We start from the raw sequence: 20795 nt of genomic DNA, 5'->3' as shown, positions 1-20795 counted from the left end.
CGTGTCCCTACTTATGTTTTGTGATTGTGTCTAAGATGGCCATGTGAGACTTAGACTTCCGCTGTGTGTTTTTGAAGTTGTTTTAATGAAGCTTGAATGTTTGGATGTAAATAAGTTTTTTAATTCCGCACTATTATCATTATTGAATGCAATGAATGACTATGTGGCTTGTATAAGACCCCTTCGGGGTCGAATACGCCTTGTTACGACTTGGGGGTGCTCCCGGATCGTGACAGCGAGCATTGACACTAATCAAGACAAAGTAAACATGATAGATAATGTTCAATTTGTACTCGATTTAGGATATAATTTGTTGAGTGTTGGGCAACTAATGACCAATGGATATTCTCTTTGGTTTGATGATGATGTTTGTGTCATTACAGGTAAGAAGTCTGGCAAAAAGGTTCATATCACCATGATGCCAAATAAGATGTTTCCGCTAGATGTTTCTGATATGGAAAATTTTGCCCTTGCTGCAAGTGCAAAGGATGACTCAAAGTTGTGGCATTTGAGGTACGGTCATCTCAACATAAACTGCCTTAAATTGCTAGGTGATAAAGATAATGGTTCTTGGACTACCAAAAATTAGTTCTCTCGATTTATGTGAAGGGTGCATTTATGGGAAACAAACTAAGAAATCTTTTCCTGTTGGAAAGGCATATAGAGCTTCTAAATGTTTAGAATTAATACATGTTGACTTATGTGGTCCTATGCAGACTAAGTCCTTAGGTGGAAGTCATTATTTCTTGTTGTTTACTGACGATTATAGTCGCATGAGTTGGGTGTATTTTCTGGAAAACAAGTCAGAAACTTTTGAAAAGTTTCAGGTGTTTAAAGCTTTGGTGGAGAACTAACGTAGCTGCAGTATCAATGTTCTTTGCACAGATAGAAGATGAGAGTTCGTATCCAACGAATTCAATTTGTTTTGTGAAAAAGATGGCATCCATAGGGAGTTAACAACTCCTTATACCCCAAAGCAAAATGGTATCGCTGAGCGAAAGAACCGGACTGTGGTGGAGATGGCAATGAGCATGTTGCAAGCAAAGGAACTCGTAAATCAATTTTGGGCAGAAGCTGTGGCAACATCTGTTTACTTGCTGAATCTTTCACCAACAAAAGTTGTTATGAATAAAACTCCTTATGAAGTTTGGCATTGTAGGAAATCAAATGTAAGTCATTTACGGGTTTTTGGGTATGTTGCTTATGCTTTGGTAAGTTCACAAGCTCATCAAAAGCTTGATGAAAAATCTGAAAAATGCATTTTTGTTGGCTATTGTACTCACTCCAAAGCATATAGATTGTATAACCCTTTTAATGGCAAGATCTCAGTTAGAAGAGATGTAATATTTGATGAAAATGCAAGTTGGGATTGGAGTGAAAAGTTGGTGCGACAAGAGACTCTTGTGCCTCTTGGAATCACTGAAGATGAATGAAAAGAGTCAACCCCTTCAAGTACACTTTTAGGTTCTTCTGTGGTGTCACAAAGCTCGCCAATTGCAGCAACTCATGAAGAGTCTTCATATGAGATTATTCCATTAAGAAGATCAACAAGGCTTAAAAATCCAAATCCCAAGTATGCTAATACCCTTTATACGTCTTGTCAGTTTGCTCTTATTATTTTAGATCCCATGAATTATGAAGAAGCTGCTGGAAAAGAAGAATGGAAGAAAGCAATGGTGGAAGAAATGAAATCCATCGAAAAGAATGGAACATGGGAAATGATAGAGTTACCAAATAGAAAAAAATGCAATTGGATTGAAGTGGGTGTTCAACACAAAGTTTGCAGCTGATGGTAGCCTACAAAAGCACAAAGCTTGTCTTGTGGCAAAAGGGTATGCACAACAATATGGTGTTGATTTTGAAGAAACATTTTCTCCAGTAGCTCGATTTGAGACAGTGAGGTTGGTTCTAGCATTGGTTGCACAGTTGCAATGGGCAGTTTATCAATTTGATGTCAAGTCGGCATTTCTCAATGGAGACTTACAAGACTTCACACAACCTAAAGGTTTCACAAAGGAAGACGATGAAACAAATGTGTACAAGCTGAAAAAGGCATTGTATGGCTTGAAACAATCCCCTCGAGCGTGGTATAGCAAAATTGATGGATACTTCCACAAAAATGGATACATAAGAAGTGAGAATGAACCCACCTTATATGTGAAGAAGGAAGGTAATGATTTCATTATTGTATGCCTTTATGTTGATGATATCATTTACACTAGTTCTTCATGTTCTCTTCTGGAAGAGTTTAAGTCTCAAATGATGAATGAGTTTGAGATGTCAGATATGTGTTTATTAAATTACTTTCTTGGCCTTCAAGTCCATCAAATTGAACAGGGAATATTTCTTTCACAAAGGAAATATGCTAGAGACCTACTAAATAAATTTGGCATGCTTAATTGCAAGCTTGCGGCTACTCCAATGAATATCAGTGAGAAATTGCAATAGGTAAATGAAGAAGAATTGATAGATGCAAAGAGGTTCAGAAGCTTAGTTGGAGGTCTAATATATTTAACGCATACTAGACCCAATATTGCATATCATGTTGGTGTTATTTCTAGGTTTATGCAACAACCTTCAAAGGTATACTATGGGGCATCAAAGAGAGTCTTGCGGTACATTGCTGGAACTTTGGACTTTGGTATTTGGTACTCCAAAAATGATAATTTCAGATTGTGCGGGTACACAGATAGTGATTGGGCAAGTTCATTGGATGATAAACGGAGTGTTTCGGCGAATGTTTTCACTCTAGGTTCAGGTGTGGTGACTTGGAGTTCAAAGAAACAAGCTACAACATCATTGTCAACTTCAGAAGTTTAGTACATTGCAGCAACTTCAGCAGCTTGTCTGGCTAAGGAGAGTATTAGTTGATCTTCAACAGGAGCAGAGAGGAGCAACATAGATATTTTGCGACAATAAAACAACTATCTCCATGACAAAGAACCCAACATTCCACATCAAGATAAAACATATTGATATTCGTTATCATTTTATCCGTGATTTGGTAACAAAGGAGGAAATATTATTGGAATATTGCAGCACACAAGAGCAGTTGGCTGATGTATTGACAAAGGCTTTATCGAAGGAGAAATTCTGCTATTTCAGAGGATTGTTTGGTGTCTGTAGTTTTGAATCAAGAGGGAATGTTAAAGAGTGATTCAAAACTATTGATTGAATGAGACAAGGGTAGTTTAGTAGAACTAGTCTTTGGGTCTTTGTTAAGTAGTTTTATATAATTACTCAAGTTTCATTAGTGTTGATGATTAAGTGTCATAGTGGGTTACAAGACCTATATTTTAGGATTAGTTGTTTATCTCTTAGCCTATATATCATGTGGGCATATTTTGTTATTTCTGTACTTCCAATTAATCTGAAATTAAACGCAGTCGCAGTTTTCCTTCTCTTTTTTATTATTTCCAGATTTCTCTGTACTTTTTCTCCAACAATAACAAGTAATCTCAAACTCTTGTAGGAGCATGAGACTCATAATAAAAAGTCCAGAGAAGTGTTGTAAACACCCTTAAACTTGAAATCTATGAATAATTTTACATAAATCCTAATTTACTCTTATCATTAATTATAATCATTCTTCTATTACATTTTCAAGACATTGTATTCATTATATTCAAAGGGTAATATACTTTTCAAGCTATTTATAGTTTATTAATAAGTGTGCAAAATCAACAGAGGACAAGTATTGTTGAAAAGAGGGAGTAAAAAATACTTAAATATAGATGTGTCAACCCACACTCAAAGTATCATATACTGCAGACTGCAGTGATGATTGAATGCACCTCTCTAAGTAAGGATGAAAATTCAAATCTTATATCTATCTTGTCTTTTTCGTTCTAAAATTTGATAACACCTTTTTAAATGGTTATTGGTAACACTTTTTGCATTCTAATCAATAATTTTTTTAATTTTTTTTTAAATTTTAACCTTTCAAAATTTTACAAGTTTGTCATGTTGAAAATTCCTAACTATTTTAGCAATGTAAGTTTTCTATTTAATCAAACCAAATGTGTAAATAAAAACTATTAGTACTCGATGATATATCATACAATCAACGAGTTCAACCAATCTCAATATCTTTGACATGAAAATCACTTTTTGAATCAATAAGAATTAATTTTGAACCTATAATTTTAAATGTTTAACGAGTTCAAACGGTAAGATCTTAAGGATCAAACTATCAAATGTATATATTAAATCCACCTTTTCGTAATAATACGCTCATCCTTTCTAAATTCTAAATACGATTCTAATTTATAGTCTTAGAAAATAACTAGTCTTAATGTTGTGCAATCTATGTACAACAAAGTACTTCACCATAATAAACTCTCTATCTTAACCACATTGGCCTACCTGTTGACTCTTGTTGTAAATTATGCTATCAAGTCACCAATCTGAAATAATGCAAAATATAATAACAATAATATATATATAATGTAATTTCATAAGTAAAATTTGAAATATGATATAATGTGATGTGTTTTGTAATCATCATCATAACTAACATGAATATTAATATATATAGTGTAATTTCATAAGTAAAATTTGAAATATGATATAATGTGATGTATTTTGTAATCATCATCATAACTAGCATTAACATTGTTATTAGTGCGTTAAATTGCAGTTATAACGATGATACATAATTTTAAAATAAGTGTCATCTTAGCAAGAATCACGTTGATTATGAGATTAATAAATATAATAATATAATACTATGTAGTTTATTTCTGCTAAACTATCCTTATTTAATAAATGTATCTTGAAAACTGAACGCTATTGAGTTAATAGGGTTTAATGGTATAGCTAAAAAACATGCTACTATTTATTTTTGTCTTGAATCCCAAAGTTAGGATGGAGGAATTCCACCCATCAATTAATGTTACACCTTTCGAAATTTCAAGATTCAGACATTTTTTTTATAATTATAATTTCTTATATACTTTTTAAAAATTCGAATTATTAATTATTCTGACTTGTAATACTTTTAAAATATATAAATTTTATTTTAATTTTTTAAAAATTCCATGTCAAATTCATAGTCAAAAATTAATTTTATTTGACATAAGAAGAAGTAAAGCGTAATTTCATCATCATTAGATCAGGATCAAGTATTCCCAAACAACAAAAATCTTTCCTTTCTCATCCTTCAAAGATAATTTAAAGGGATTTCATCGTCTCTATTATAATGAAAATGAAAATATGCAATTGAGTGGTAATGAAGGTCTCGGGTTTGAATCTGAATATAATTCGTTTTTTTTTGTTGGAAGCAATATTTTCAAATGGACTGATCTATAATGTGCAATCTAATTCTAATAGAAATTTTAATATAAATTTCAAACATCAAAATAAAAAATCAAAAAAATTAAATACATCAATAAAGAACATCATCAAATTCAAAACAATCAATCGATAACAACTAATTTTCTATATAATGGCCGACCTACATGAAAGTTCATTCCTTTAATGTTTTTTCTTCTCTTTTTAATAATGCTCTCATAAACATTCTCTCTTTTAATGGTGCTTTCATATTTTAGAAATTTTAGATTTCATAAATAGATTTCGACTGCAGATGAACTATTATTGTGAATGTTACAAATATTCTTCCTCCGTCCTAAAATGCTTGTCACTTTCACTATCGAGAGTTAATTTAATTAATTTTTAATATTAATTAAATTAGATTAATCAGATATTTAAAATTAAAAAACAATTCAGAAACACTAAAACAAATTATAACTTTCTCATATTAATATAATAAGAAAATACATCTTAAAATATTGATAGAAATTAGAGAAAGTATAATTAAAATTTCCCCCTTAAAAAACATATGAAACGGGGTAAGTTGATGTGAATTTCAAATCGAATCGGATCAGATCAAATCGGATCGAGATTAGATGTTCTAACTAACTGGACAGCCTTAGCTCAGAGTGAAGGACAGGGTCGGTGACTGTCAGAAAACTCTCACTTTCATAAATGCATAACAACAATAATCACAAATATACATTTCTTTCTCCTATTTTATATGAATTAGTTTATTTTTTAAGAAAAAAAATAATTTAAAATTTATGATCTAAAATAAATGATAAATATTTATATAATAATCTTTTTATTAAAGATAAAATAAATATTTTAAAATTAAATTGTTATTTAATATAGAAATGCGTCATTCTTTTTAACACTAACTAAAAAAATAAGTCAACAAAAAAAATATTTTTCTCCTTTTAGATTTCACATTAAAATATTATTTAAAGATTCTGAAACTTAAATTTTGATCCTAGATTTTTTTTTAGAAATGATTTATTTAGTCGTAAAAGTTGATCATATAAAATATTTTCAAGTTTTTAAAAGTTAATTTGAAAATTTTGAGACTTCCATCTATAAACCAATAAACTACATATCTAAATATAATTCCAAATTCTAAAAATTATAATTTAAAATTTTAAAATTTTCAATTCACATTTCAACATCAAAATCTACACCAGCCATGAGTTGTACTCGTACGATCTCAATTTATGTGACAGTTCTTACATTAACCAATTTTTTTAAAATTAAAAATTACTTTTTTTAAAAACAATCTAAAAATTTACAAAGTTGCACTTACAATCTCAATTTATGTGATAGTACTTACATTAATCATTTTTTAAAATTTATATTACCTTTTTTATCTAAAAATAATTTATAATATTTCTTTCTATCTTTTTTTGTGCCACATAAATTTTATTAAAACTAAAGAATATAAAAGATTTCAAAAGAAAAAAAAAGAAGAAGCCTTGTACCTTAGTTTATCAAAGATTCTCTGTCTATACAGCCAGCCAGATATATATATATATATATACAGGTGTATGTAATGATTCATACAAAAAATTAGAGAGGCTGTATTGAGTGTTTTGACAGTTGATTAGCTGGAAGCATTTGCTGATTTGCTCTTTCTGTGTGTTTTTTCCTCTTCTTCCACTAAGTTTAACAGAGCAGAAGTTCAACAACACCCAAATATAGGTGATTCAATTAAAAAAACTGTCTTTTTTTCTTAACTTGAGCTATTAACATGAAATTGCAACTTAGAGTTTATCTTTACACCTTTTGCTTTGTGGGTTTTTGTTTTTATACAATTTAAGCTTACTTGCTGATGGGAAATTTTCAAGATCTTATTTTTATTCTTGAAATTTAAGAGGGGGTTCAAGTTTCAATGTGTATTGGATTGTATTGAGAGGGGAAGGTTGTGAATTGTTTGTAGATTTATGGGTTTGGGTGGTTTTGATTCCTCTCATTGGGAAGTTTTTGGTTTTGTTTTGATGGTGGTTTTTCTTTTTGTATATGAAGTCTTTGGGGGTGGCAATGAGGTGGGGAAGTGGTTGAGTTTTGGGTAGTGGGATTGTATATGTGTGTTTTGTTGTTGAAGATGAGTTGTGGTTTCTTGATGGATAGAGGGAGAAGGTGAAGAGGAGTAAGTTAATGGTTGGTGATTATTGTTATGGTCTAGTCCTACATGGGGTTTGTATTTTTCAGATTTTACACGTGTGATACTATTGGGCTCTCGCACCTCAATAGCTAGCTTTTGGGGTGTGGTTTTCCCGAGATTGTAACAATTGTGGTGTTTTGGGGTTGGTGTAACTGGTGGTTTTTGTAGGGAATGTGAAGGAGAGCAATTTTTGTAGTGTTGGTTCAGGTTGAGAAACACTTTTTTGCCCATGTCAACATTCTTCATCTAATTAGGTAGATTAGATAAATGATCGAGCAATGATTGCATTTCTATTTAGTTTAGCAAATCACATTAAATATTACTCAAATTCCATATTTTGTGTTTAATAGATACACTTTGAATCACGTTGGAGTGCTTAATAGGTATCAACCTTAGTTAATGAAGACGCGTGTCAACTTTAAGGGCCCCTTATGTATTTGGCCTTTTTTTAAATTTTTGATAAGTTGTTTGATGACAATTATAATCATATTTAAGCTTTGATGTTGACTGCTAATTTGATAAGCTTCTAGTTTTTGGATTGCTTGCTGAATTAGTCAAATGATTCTGGGTGGTGATTCTTTTAGGTAGTATCGTTATTTTAATTTGACAACAGCCTTGTCTGGATGAAGTAAAATGATTTTTAATGGAAAATATTCTAACAGAATGTTTCACCTGAGGAAAATATTTCTAAATCTAGGATGTTTGGTTGAACATAAAGTTGGTGGTGATTCTTTTAGGTAGTATCATTATCTTGATTTGATAACAGCCCTATCTGGATGAAGTAAAATGATTTTTTAATGGAAAATATTTTCAAATGTTTCACCCGAGGAAAACATTTCTAAATCTAGGATTTTTTTTTTTTGATAACCGAGAAATCCGTCCGTGACCCGCCCTTTGGACCAATCACAGCCTTCTAAACTCGGTGGATAATGGGCCCGTCCCTCTACCCTTCTCCACTTAAATACCGGGCTTCACTTTGCATGGTGTGGGGCTTCAACCTGCGACCTAAGCCACAAATCCTCCCCCTTTTGCCACTTGAGCTAGGCCTTGGGGGCTAAATCTAGGATGTTTGGTTGGACATAAAGTTGGTGGTGATTCTTTTCGGTAGTATTGTTTATCTTTTTTTGATAGCAGCCTTGTCTGGAAGCATGTGAATTGTTTGGAAGACATTTATGTTTGTAGATTTATGGCTTGTCTACAATTCATAGTTCAGGGCTTATTTATAGCCAAAAAGTGGGACTTGTGAACCCGTGGCCTTTCCGTAAAACTTGATATTTTATGAATATATTTTCTAAAATTGGGTATAATGTTATCTAAGGCTAAATGGTGCACTTGGTTTAATGTTGAATTATTTACCTAGAGGAATGAAAGACCAAAGACCAAGTCTGATGAAATAATCTGAAGGGAAGTCTGCGGTTCTGTGTTGATGGTGGATTTCTCTGTGTATATGGACACTTTGGGTGGCAATGAGGAGCAAAAGTGGTTGAGTTTGAGTGAAGCTGGTGGTGCTACTGTATGTGTATGTTTTGTTATTGAAGATGAGTTGTGGTTTCTTGATGGACAAAGGGAGAAGGTGAAGAGGGGAAAGTTAGTGGTTGGTGATTAATGTTATGGTCCCACATTCGCTACTCCTATGTAGAATCTAGGTGTCACTTAGGGATTTCATAATCAATGACATAGTATTAACTGGTATCGCCCACCGTTTGTCTAGGAAGCGGAACAAATTAGATCAGGGTTATTGATTGAGGCAGTGGAATGTAAGTGGCAACCCACAACAACTCTGTAAGCAAGGGTCATTAGCATTTGTTTAAACTTGTCATTCACTCGTTCTTTATTAATAAAATTTACTTCTTAAAATCGGCACGCACAATTGTTTGAAGGTTGCTCCTTCTACTAGATGCAATGCTACTTTTGCAATGAATTCCTTTTTGTGTTTCTTGTACATCAATACCCCCTCCCCTCTCTCGCCCAACAAACAAGAATGAGTAACTTCCATTATAATAGTTTCTTGTATTTTCTCGCATTTGGATGTATATTTCGGTGCACATATATTTGTTTTATTGCCACTTCGCAAAAGCAAAACAGTGTCTTTTGATATGTGAGTTGCATGTTCTTATCTGGCCGTTGTATCTGCTGAGAGTCTGGCACTTGAATTTCTTGGCGTTATCCAGATTAGACATCTCTGGGTTAATTTCCTGTTGTGCTTTTTGCAGATGCAGTATCATCTATTGCAGGGAAGTTTTTCCCTTGATTTTATAGACATGATTTCTGAGCTGCTATGACATAAGTGGAATAAAGCTTAAGTTCCCTAATGTTTTTAAAAAGTTCAATGCAATAAAAGTTACATTTAGTCCCTAATCTCTGTTTGGCTATCTGTTTGTCCTGACTCTCATCAGATCCAAACTTAGCAACCAAGATGATCCAGTTGTTCTCCTCTACAGATAATATTTTAAGGCAGTTTTTTCTAGTTCTCCCAAAATACGGATTATTTATACTGTCAGCTTCTAATGCATGCATGATCTCTATCAGAATTCTCACATCGGTTGTGGATGTATTATTTGGTCTCTTTATATGGTCCTGATCAATACAAACTTCATGAGCTAGAGGCCCAAGGTCCATCTCTTATAATGGTTCAGTGCCAGGCCAATCGTAATTCTTGGTTTATTCCATGGTAGATCGCCTTATTATGTTGTCCATTCTCCAGTTGTAGGCTTGAGTGTGGCAGTGAAGGGGGTGTTAGAATTCCCACATGGATGCATGATTTAGTCTCTCTATATGGTCTTGGGGAATCTTCACTTCATGAGCTAACTTTTGGGGTTGAGTTAGGCCTAATGTCCACATCTTGTGAACCTCTATGGAGCTTTTACCTCTTTCTCTAGTTTCTTATGCCACAATTGGATAGATCACATGGAAGGGCTCCTCATGGGTGATTTTGATGAATGAATTTGGGATCCAAAACCAAGTAAAGTTGGGTGACTAAATTGCTGGAAGACAATGTTCAGAGACTACATTGCATTTCTTCTAAAAAATATTAAGGACTTCCTTATGTGGAAAACTAAAAACAGAAAGAAGAAAGGATTTTGTGCCATTTGTGTTGAAGAAGTCCCAACTTTTGGTTGTCATGTCGGATGTGATGCATGGGTAGAGATTTTTCGGTTTCCTGTCACCTTCAATTATGTTAGAAAAATGTGCTAGCACCTAAGCACTTGTTATAATCGGACCTACGCTTATAGATTGTATATTGCAAACTGTCATAACATGAGATTAAGTTTGATCCAACAACTTTTCGGTTTTTAGCAGTACATGGGACCTTTAGGTAAGTACTTAGATGCTTCTAACACACAAAGAAAGCTTTGGACTTGCTTTTTCATCTTTCCTACTGGGCCTGTACTCGTGTTCCTAGGTCTGGACTTCAGAATATGAGCCTATTTACTTCTATTATACGTGTTTCCTGAAAGATTTATGAAGGTTCTGACAAAATTCTTATTCTCCAGCTGGAAAATAAGTGTGATGGCGGTAGAGCTTGTCAACTCTGCAACAAGTGACAAACTCACTGAAATAGATTGGACAAAAAATATTGAAATATGTGAATTGGTCGCACATGATCACAAGTATGGCACTTTCTTTCAACTCTCTCTCAAATTATTATTCTAACGGTAGTACAAAATCTATTGGAAGTTTTAGATCTGTTAGCTAAAGTCTTTATCTGGCATACTTAGGTTTTTCTTTTTACTTTGATTGTTACAGCATTTGTAAACATTCCTTTAAATAGAGACTTCACTGTTATCCCCTCTGTCTCATTTCATGTGGCGCATGTTCTTTGTAGCATGTCTAAAAAAGAATGACACCTTTCTATATTTAGAAACAACTTCTAAAACTTTTCATTTTATCCTTAATGAGATGATTTATAGTCACACAAATGTCTATGACTTGTTTTAAACCACAAATTCAAAAGTCTTTCTTAAATTCTGTGCTTACATCGTCATATAAAATGGGACGAAGGGAGTAGTATTTAGTGTCGAAAGTTACAAAAAAAGAGAGAAAAACATAATGGAGCTCCCTGAGCTCATATTTTGCTACAGTAATTGAAAACTATTTTCCTCCCTAATATTTAAAAGGTAACAAATTTGCAAGTTTCTTTTCTATTGCACCAACGAGGTGGCTATTCTATGGCACCTTAGTAAATGTATATGGTTAAACACTTAAACTTCATTTGCATGGTCCCGGGACATGCCGAAGTAGTCACTACATACTGAATTTATTTTATGAGGATTGATAAGATAAACTTATATGACTTCTATATTTCTTAAAAATCTCCGGTTCACCTTCATCAAAAAAAAAAGAAAAAAAAGTCTCCGGTTCACTTGTTAAAACCAAGTTCTTGCTAGTCTGGGTTGGACCTCCAATTTTTTTGCCGAATAAGTTTTCTAACAGAACTATGACAGTATGACTTAGCATTATTCGCTACTTTTCAACCAAGCATTCAACTTCCATCTTATTGATGACTCAAGGATATGATATTGCTTTGATTTGCACAGGCAAGCTAGAGATGTCGTTAAAGCTATAAAGAAACGGCTGGGAAGTAAAAGCCCAAACTCACAACTCTTCTCAGTAAATGTCAGTACTTTAAGATTCTCCAACGTTTTTCCATCTCATTAGAAATAATGTTGTCCATTGATTCTATAACAATTTTTTTTGCTGGTTTGGCAGCCTTTGTAGAGATAGTTCATTTGTTGGTTATACTTATTGGGTTGTCACGTAATACTGCAGTTGCTGGAAATGTTGATTAACAATATCGGAGAACCTGTTCATAAGCAGGTTATTGATACCGGAATCCTTCCAATACTTGTAAAGATAGTAAAGAAAAAGGTCTGGTATTTTTCACTTTCTATTTTAATTGCCCCCCTTTGTGTTCTTAAACTTTTCATGTTTAGGTCTTGCTAATTCTCCTATTATCTAAGGAAGTATTAATTTTTTTCTTTCTTTTTATACAGTCAGATCTACCTGTACGAGAGAAGATATTTCTTCTTCTAGATGCTGCACAAACTTCTCTTGGCGGAGCTTCTGGGAGGTTCCCTCAGTATTATTCCGCATATTATGAGTTAGTGGTAAGTAAACTCACCTTAACCTTACATATAACTGTATCCTATTGAGAAAACATCGACTTGTTGCACTCTATTGGGGAAAAAAAAAGGAAGAGTTGATGAGACTAGATGCCGCGTGTAATCCTTAAAAAGTATCTTCCTAATTTTGAGGAATGCCATCATCTGTTTCTTAACTACTTCATTCTACATTCAGTGTTTAAGCAAACCCATAAATAGCACATCTATTTTTTGTAAACTCAGTATTAAAAAGTGAGAAAGTTGACCAAATGATGGCTTAAGAAAATTTTCGTAACTGGTAAGAGATTCTTTTAATGGTTAGTGTAATGCAAAATATTTGGGAGACTTTCTCTTATCATTACTCAAAGAATACAATGTTTTAAATACATGTGAAAAATAGGTTAACTATGGTAACTAGATATCTAAATCCCTTGAATCAGCTACAATATTTTATGTCAGGAAATATACTACTTACTTGATTTTGTAGTACTCCCTCAAGCTAGAGCATAAATGTTGATCATGCCCAACTTGTTACAAAGGTTATCAACCTGAGTTCCGTTCGATGCCTTTGTGAATAAATCATCTACTTGCTCTCCTGTCTTCAAAAAGTTAATTCACCATCACTGTAGGAAACACGAATACATCAATGGCTGGAAACCTTCTTCCCCTATCTACACATTAATCAATAGTTCATTTGACAAGCTCATCACCTTTCCACATTAAGAATGGAAGCCTGCCTTAATGTATGCAACTACGTAGAGCAATGCATGAAACCAGAATAGGAAATTACCTGCAGTTCACCTCACCCAAGTGCTGGCTTTATTGAATGTCTAGACCAACTGTGCTTCACGTAGCAAGTGAAATTCAAATTCTCCTGGATTTTCTCACGAAATAAATGACAGTCAACCTCAATATGTTTGGTTCTTTCATGATACACCGAATTTGAGGCGATAGGGAGGGAAGATTGATTATCACACCAAAGTTGTGCCGGCGTAGGATACGTCAACCCAATTGCTGTTAGAAGATGATGTATTCACATAATCTCACATGTGGATTGTGTTATTGCTCAGTAGTCAGATCTTGCATTGGAACGAGATACAACACTTTGTTTCTGGCTTCTCTGGGATATCAAGTTTCTACCAACAAAGACACAATAACCAGTTGTAGCTCTTCTATTAATCTTTGATCTAGTCCAATTAGTATCTGCAAAACACCCATGCCAGAATTCTCATTGTTGTTATATAATGTACCAAGTCCAGGGGTTCCTTCTAAATAGCATAGGATCTGTTCCAGTACTGCCCAATATTTGACTCCACTCCCTCCTAGAAGAAACTGGGGTTGGTAAGGAGAGAGTGGAAGTCATATAATTGACTTCGTAAAGTTTGCATGGTGATCTATTTTGCAGTGCCTCTTCTCATTTTGTTGTCGACTGTTACTCCCTGTGCCCCAATTTATGTTGCACACTTTCCTTTTTAGTCCCAAGAAGAATGTCACCTTTCTATAATTAGAAACCACCTAACTTTAAAATTGCCCTTTTTTCAGAGCCACACAATCTTCTAAGATTTGTTTAAGACCATAAATTTCAAAAGTTTTCCTCTTTTTCTTAAACTTTGTGCCACATAAATTGGGACGGAGGGAGTACTTGTTTTTATGAACATCAATTTGTTCGCTTACAGGGTTTGATAGGATATTCCATTTTTTAATTTGAATGGGTGAAGAATATGGTTCTCATATTATTGCTATAAAAATTGGACCAGTACTCTCATGGTTCTTTTCTGAAGGCCTTTTACCCCTACTCAAAGAATTATTTAACTTTGTATTTTCAACGGCGCAGAGAGCGAGGCCATCTAACATGCGTCAGTAGAGAATTAATAAAGTATACCTTTTGAATGTGTAATATAAGTTACTTGTAAATTCTGTGAATGCAATTTTTCTTCTTTACAGTGCAAGTATTGTCTGCACCATTGCTATTTTTGTGATGCTGTAAAACTCAGAATACCCTGGTAATGCTTGAGATTTGACTTTTTCAGAGTGCAGGCGTGGAGTTTCCTCAAAGATCTCTTGTCTCCGCCGAACCGCCTGCTCCCTCAAATGAGAATAGAGATCAAAGAGACAACGATCATGTCTCTTCTAGATGTGAAATGAAATTCCCACAAGCAGAGCCTCAAAAAGTTCCGGACAACAGGTAAATGTCATAGCGTCTCAGATTTTTATTAGGAGAATAAGAAAGAATTCTTTACTACACTTCTCTCTCTTAGTTTGATGTACCAGGTAATATTAGTGGCTAAAGACGTAGATGAATTAAAAATTAGCTGTCTCCTCAGTTGAGTAGTAGTGGCCTGAATGGAGGAGAAGAATTCCATATTTTGTCCTTTTTCTGGTTCTATATCCTCACTCTTGGTGCAAGCTGCGAGCTTGCTTGTTCTTTCCATGGATACTTCTACCCAGACAGAGCCTGTATATTCTGAAAGAAAACTCCTATTACATATTCAGGCTCCTATAGAACTTCTATAACATTTTTTTCCAACTCCTCTCTCTATAGCTATATGTTCTGAAGATGTCGTTAGAAGTTTATTTAAGTTGGGAACTTAAAAATGATATATAGAATGTTGTAGTATAAAAAATTTCACACTTTGGTCCAATCAGCTGTTGTGTTTCATAGAAATAAACTTATTAATTAGTAAGTGAAATTAAATGTGTTTGTGCCCAAGGCTGAAGGGGGTTCGACACGTCTACTTTGTTGCATAGCCTCATTTCAACAAAGACCCAACCAAGAAAATCCATCTTGCATAAAAATCCAAGTGTTAAGAAGAAACAGAACCAAAATATCCATAGATAGCCTATACTCTTCCCTTCTAACGAAGTAGTCAGAAACTCAGAAGTCGAGCAAGCCTGAAAAATCAACTTTCTTCACTTATTTGAGGTCTGTTTATCATCAATTTCTTCCCTCTTTATTATAGTTTCATAGCACTCCTGTCCTCTTATTGCCTTGCAGTGTTTATTGTTTAGTTTACGTTCTTCTTCTCACTTTTTGATGAACTACATTCTCCTTTACACTTTTCTCCCTTCATTGCTTCTTTCCTTCTTCATCAAATTATTTGCATATGTTCTTGACTTGCTGCTTCTCCATAGTCCTAGGTGAACTTTTAATATAAGGGATCCTTTAATAAATCTTGTGTTATTAGAAATCTATAACCAAAATGATATTATTATACAACTAGTCGCTGGGTACACGTGTTGTGCATGTACCCTTATCAATGAGTACAGTGTTTTCTAAAACACAACTATATTGAAAAATGTGTTTTGAGTCATAAGATAACAATTAAAGAAAAAAAGAACATGACATTTATTTCCTCATTTATTATTATTTGAAGGAATTTTTTTTATGGTAGAGAATGAATGGGAAGTGTATACAAATTTATTCAGGTTTTGAAATGTCATTATTCAAGTAGGATTAGTATTTGAATAATTCTAGTATTAGTTGATTCCAAAATCCTAAATACTAGAAAAATGAACACTTTTTCTTTTTCTTCAAAATCTCCCTTCCTTTTTTCTAACTTTTTGTTTGCTGATGCTTAGGCTTTACCTATTTTATTTTATCTTTAGAAGTCAAAAAGTATTTTAGTAAGAGAGCTTCTATATTTGCAGTATCCTACAGAAGGCTGCCACCGCTCTGGAGGTTCTAAGAGAAGTCCTTGATGCTGTCGACACTCAGCATACTGAGGTATGTTTTTGTAATCTAACATCCGTAAGTTTTACGTTCTTTAACAGGGTTATGTACTGTGGTTGGTATAAATGGAATCATTTTCTCTTCTTAAGTTACCGTTGACAAATCTGCTACCTAATGTTTTATTCTTAGTGAACTATTGTAGCTTTTGAATTTAATGGTTTACTTGGATGAAGTAAGCTGTTGTCCCGGCAATTCTGTTTGATTTGCTCTTCATGTAAGATGTAAATCTATGTGTCAGAGATATGTTTACCGGGAAGAAAGTAGATTTTGTATTTAGTTGATTTTCTTGGCATGAAAAATTATTTTTTGAGTTATTGTATTTTCACCGTCAATATCTAATGTGCATACACTAATTCCAATACAAACATGCCATTTTTCGTCTAAGTTAGACATGGTGTTAGTTATGTAACTGTGCACATTGGCAGTATTGTCTCCAGCTTTCAGTCATTCCTTTCTGACAAGCAGTTTTGGCTGTAATTTCTTTTCCCATTTTCATTGGAGAAGGTGATATAATGTTATTCATGTTTAGAGCCCAGGAGGTGCTGAGGTATGGATTCTAATTTCTTTTTTTTTATATTTGTTTTTCCCAAAGGGAGCAAAGGATGAGTTCACGCTTGATCTTGTGGAGCAATGTTCGTTTCAGAAGCAACGAGTAATGCATCTTGCTATAAGTTCCCGGTAATGCTTCCTGACTCCTGACATCAATTGCTATATTCTGGTCAGTCTAGAAGCAAGGAAAAACCACCTTCTTTGCACCAAATGACTTCTTGATAGACCCTTTTATTTTTTACTAAACATGCCGAGTTAGTGACAAAGGGAGTGCTAGATTAAGATGCACCTTCATAAGGGGGCTTATGGAAAATTAGGCATCAGTTTGGCTCTACACCCTCTGCTATAGGATTTCCTTAGAGTTTGCTTTGTTTCTTTCCTATTTGATACAGTGCATCAGATACTTTGACGCTTAGGTTTCTTTAAGATGGGAAGAGAAGGACTCTGTTTGTTCAATTACTGAAGCCAAAGTAAAATTAAAAAACAAGTGGAATAAACAGAGAATGGATAAGCTAGAGTTCACTGTTCATCTCTGGAGTGTTTTTTAGTTTTTTTTATCAGTGCTATACTCTCGGGTTTAAATTGATCATTGAAGAGAAGAAATGAAAATGTGATAAGAAGCACAACCGAGATGGATGCAACATTCCATCTTCTTCTCTACATTGGATAAAATATTGGAAGTTCCCAGGATATTGAATCTCCCTCCCCCCAACTCACAAATATGGACAAATATATGCAAGTTCAAGAAATAGGTGCATCACCATCTGAATATCCTAAAAGAATCTAATAGAAGCAGCACAACTACCCATCACAAGAAGTAGAAAAAAAGTTGAGTAAGATTAGAGGGACTTGCACATTTTGCACAACCACCCTTCACTGCATATGATGTTGAAGATTAATCCTTGCTTGAATATTCCAGGGACGAAAAGGTGGTCTCCCAAGCTGCCGAGCTGAACGAGAAACTTGATAGAGTTCTCAAAAGACACGATGCACTTCTTTCTGTTAGACCACCCTCTACTTCAAATCCACATGATCATGGCCAGTCAGAAGAAGAAGAGGAGCCTGAACAGCTTTTCCGAAGGTAATGCCTTTTTAGAATGCCGAACTTAATGTGGAACTGCAAGAAATACACTGGTAGTTTCTTTTTAATACAATAAACCATACCATCAATAAGAAGTAATACCAGAATAACTAAATCCAGCCATAACTAATCCCACTATAACTGGTCTCATCATAACTTGTCGTCAAGCCAAATGACCCCTTACAGTTCTCGCTTGTACCCACCTCATAACAATCAGCCTTTTGTACTTAGATGACTTTTGTTTGGGTTTTAACAATAAGCTCTACTCGATAGGATAAGAAAAGGAAAAGCTCGGTTACAGCCGGAAGATGAAGGCAGCAAAGTAGAACGTCCTTTTGGATTGCTAGGATCTGCAGTTCCAGGGGATATGCTACATCGTCCCCTTATAAGACCGATGGTTACAGAGCAGAAGCAAGAAAACAACATTGAAAAAACATCTGCTGTAGCAATTCCTCCACCACCTGCAAAACATGCTGAGAGAGAAAAATTCTTCCAGGATAACAAGTCTGATGGCTCGGCTCCATCTGGTCACATGAGGGGCCTCTCCTTACATAGTCGAAACGCCAGCAGCTCTCGCAGTGGCAGCATTGATTTCAGTGAATAGTATGCTTTCTTATGTTATATGTTTATCCCTTTTTTATTTGAAGTTTCTTTCACCTGTATCAAGCTTTCTTCTTGAGTGCCATTTTAAGATATGTATGTGGATATTGTGTGGGTTGAGGGTTGGAAGTTATCAACATTCTTATATGCCAGTTTAAATTTGACATTCTGTTACATACATATACTATACAACAAACATTTGTCTGCAGTTCTCAGTTTTCTACTTGAGGAGACCCCATTATACATGATTTTTTTTTATCTCAGGTTCAAAACTCAGCGGAGATTAAAAAAACACTAAGTGATTTTTTCCATCTGTCCTAGTTTGGGTGGATAGAGTTACATGGTACTTGGTTGCTGGTGGGAAGTGGGCAGGTATTCTGTGGAATTAGTCGAGGTGCGTGTAAGCTGGTCTGGACACCACAATAAAAAAATAAAAATATTTTGAAACGTCTAACGTATGACAAAGAACATTACACGAGCACATAATTCCATAATTAAAGATTTCATTCCGTTGAAAGATATGCACATACATAACTATTTATTTGGCAAAAACTCTCTATTTTGTATAAAGTTTAAGATTTGAAAAATACGTACTAAGAATGCTTTTATTATGTGGATTGAAATTTAAAAATTTCTAATTGTTAAGCTCTTAGATTTCCTTCATTTTTTTTTATTTTTGATGCCTTGACTCTTAGTTTCAATCAAGTAAGAAAGGGAGCCTTTTTTGTTATGGCAATGGGTATAGACTTCTTCCCTCCGTTGATTTAAATTAGATTTCGGATTAATTTATATAGAGTGACTGCCTTCATTATGTTGTTGGTACTGTCAAGTTGCACTTCACGAATGTGCCTTATGCTCTTGAAATTCTAGCTCATCCTCATCCATTCTAGTTAGTAGATTTAGATTCGTATCAATTAGGTCACTATCATCAATACCGATCTCATCAAGAAGAAAACTTTTAGGCTTCTTATCAAGGAACTTGTTCAGAATTACCGTGATGAAATCAAGAAAGATAAGAGTTTATCGCTAGGTATTTGACCAAATAGGATCGTTCAATTCCTACCAATGTTTTTTGCCCAAATCAATCTTCATTTTTTCTTTTTGGAAAGGAAGGAATGCAGGAAATAAGTCTTTTCTTTCTGAATTCGCTCTTCTCTGTTGTTGGTCTGAAAATAAAGAACGACCTTTCAAATTTAAATTCGATTGTGGTTTGTTATCAAATGCATTGATTAAAGTTAAAAGCTCGTCAATTTCTGTTGATAGTAGTGTTTTTGTTGTTACAGAATCTGTGCTACAAAATGAATCTAGTCACCATACACCATCCAATTTAGCCAGGACTATAACATACGAAACAAACTACAATTATTAATTTTAGACTTCTTCTATCAATCTGGAAAAAAATTAATTTTCAAGTAGCTTTAAAATGGGTGCCTTAAGAGTTTAAATATTTGTACATTTGATTATGAATTTATTGATAGTACTGTAGTAGTTTCCTTTAATTTTTAATTAGTAAAATATAGTACATATCTTAAAGATTTTATATTTAAATAATTTTCTTGTCTTTTATAATATTTAAAAAATGAAATATTAAAAATAATTTTATGTAGCAGGTCTCTTTGGAAATGGATTTTATACTGAAATTTATATTAATGAAAAATTTTATTTGCTAAAATGGATGGTAAAAAGCAATAATTTCTTTGTCATAAAACCAAGTAAAATAGAATGGAAGGATATGCCTAAGACAAAAGTAATGTTTTGGAAGAAATTAATTATGTTTTGAAAATTTAAGTTGGACTATTATTAATTTATATAACTATTAAGTGATAAAGATAATATTGGGAGAAACAAAAATCTTTTAATTTGTTAAATTGAACAGTAAAAAATAATAATTTATTTTTAATAAAAGCCAAGTAAAATAGAATAGAGGGGATATGCTTGAAATAAAAGTATGTTTTTGAAAAAAAACTCAAAATAATTTTGTTAATAATTATTATGCTTTTACTAAATATGTTTCACTCATATGAGGAAATAACATAATTAGTTGGAAAGAAATATATTAAAATTTAACATTATTTCTATATATGATTGGAAGCTGAAGAAGTAAATAACTTAACATTATTTCTATATATGTCATAGAATTTTGAAATAGATAATAAGGTAATAAAATTTATGTTTATTCCTATTTTGCTTCAATGTCATACCTATATATATTCACTTGCATCCACTTCAAAAATCAGAGTAACACTTATTGAAGAAATGAAA

The 20795-nt window shown here is 33.5% G+C and overlaps 1 protein-coding gene across 1 annotated transcript; it reads left to right on the top strand.

The window, feature by feature from the left end:
• Window positions 1-6778: 6778 nt before the first annotated feature.
• On the top strand, window positions 6779-18748 carry LOC102595122 (TOM1-like protein 2). Its single transcript, XM_006350951.2, has 10 exons — window positions 6779-7008; window positions 10966-11082; window positions 12010-12088; window positions 12242-12340; window positions 12466-12579; window positions 14604-14758; window positions 16222-16297; window positions 16896-16981; window positions 17772-17933; window positions 18207-18748. Exons 2-10 carry the CDS (start codon window positions 10982-10984, stop codon window positions 18535-18537), a joined length of 1203 nt encoding a protein of 400 aa, XP_006351013.1. The 5' UTR covers window positions 6779-7008; window positions 10966-10981; the 3' UTR covers window positions 18538-18748.
• Window positions 18749-20795: the final 2047 nt, after the last annotated feature.

This window comes from Solanum tuberosum, unplaced genomic scaffold (assembly GCF_000226075.1).
Source record: "Solanum tuberosum cultivar DM 1-3 516 R44 unplaced genomic scaffold, SolTub_3.0 scf00131, whole genome shotgun sequence".
In the NCBI taxonomy this organism is placed as follows: Eukaryota; Viridiplantae; Streptophyta; class Magnoliopsida; order Solanales; family Solanaceae; genus Solanum; species Solanum tuberosum.
Note: the sequence above shows the minus strand (reverse complement) of the source record. Positions and strands in the feature narration are given on the sequence as shown.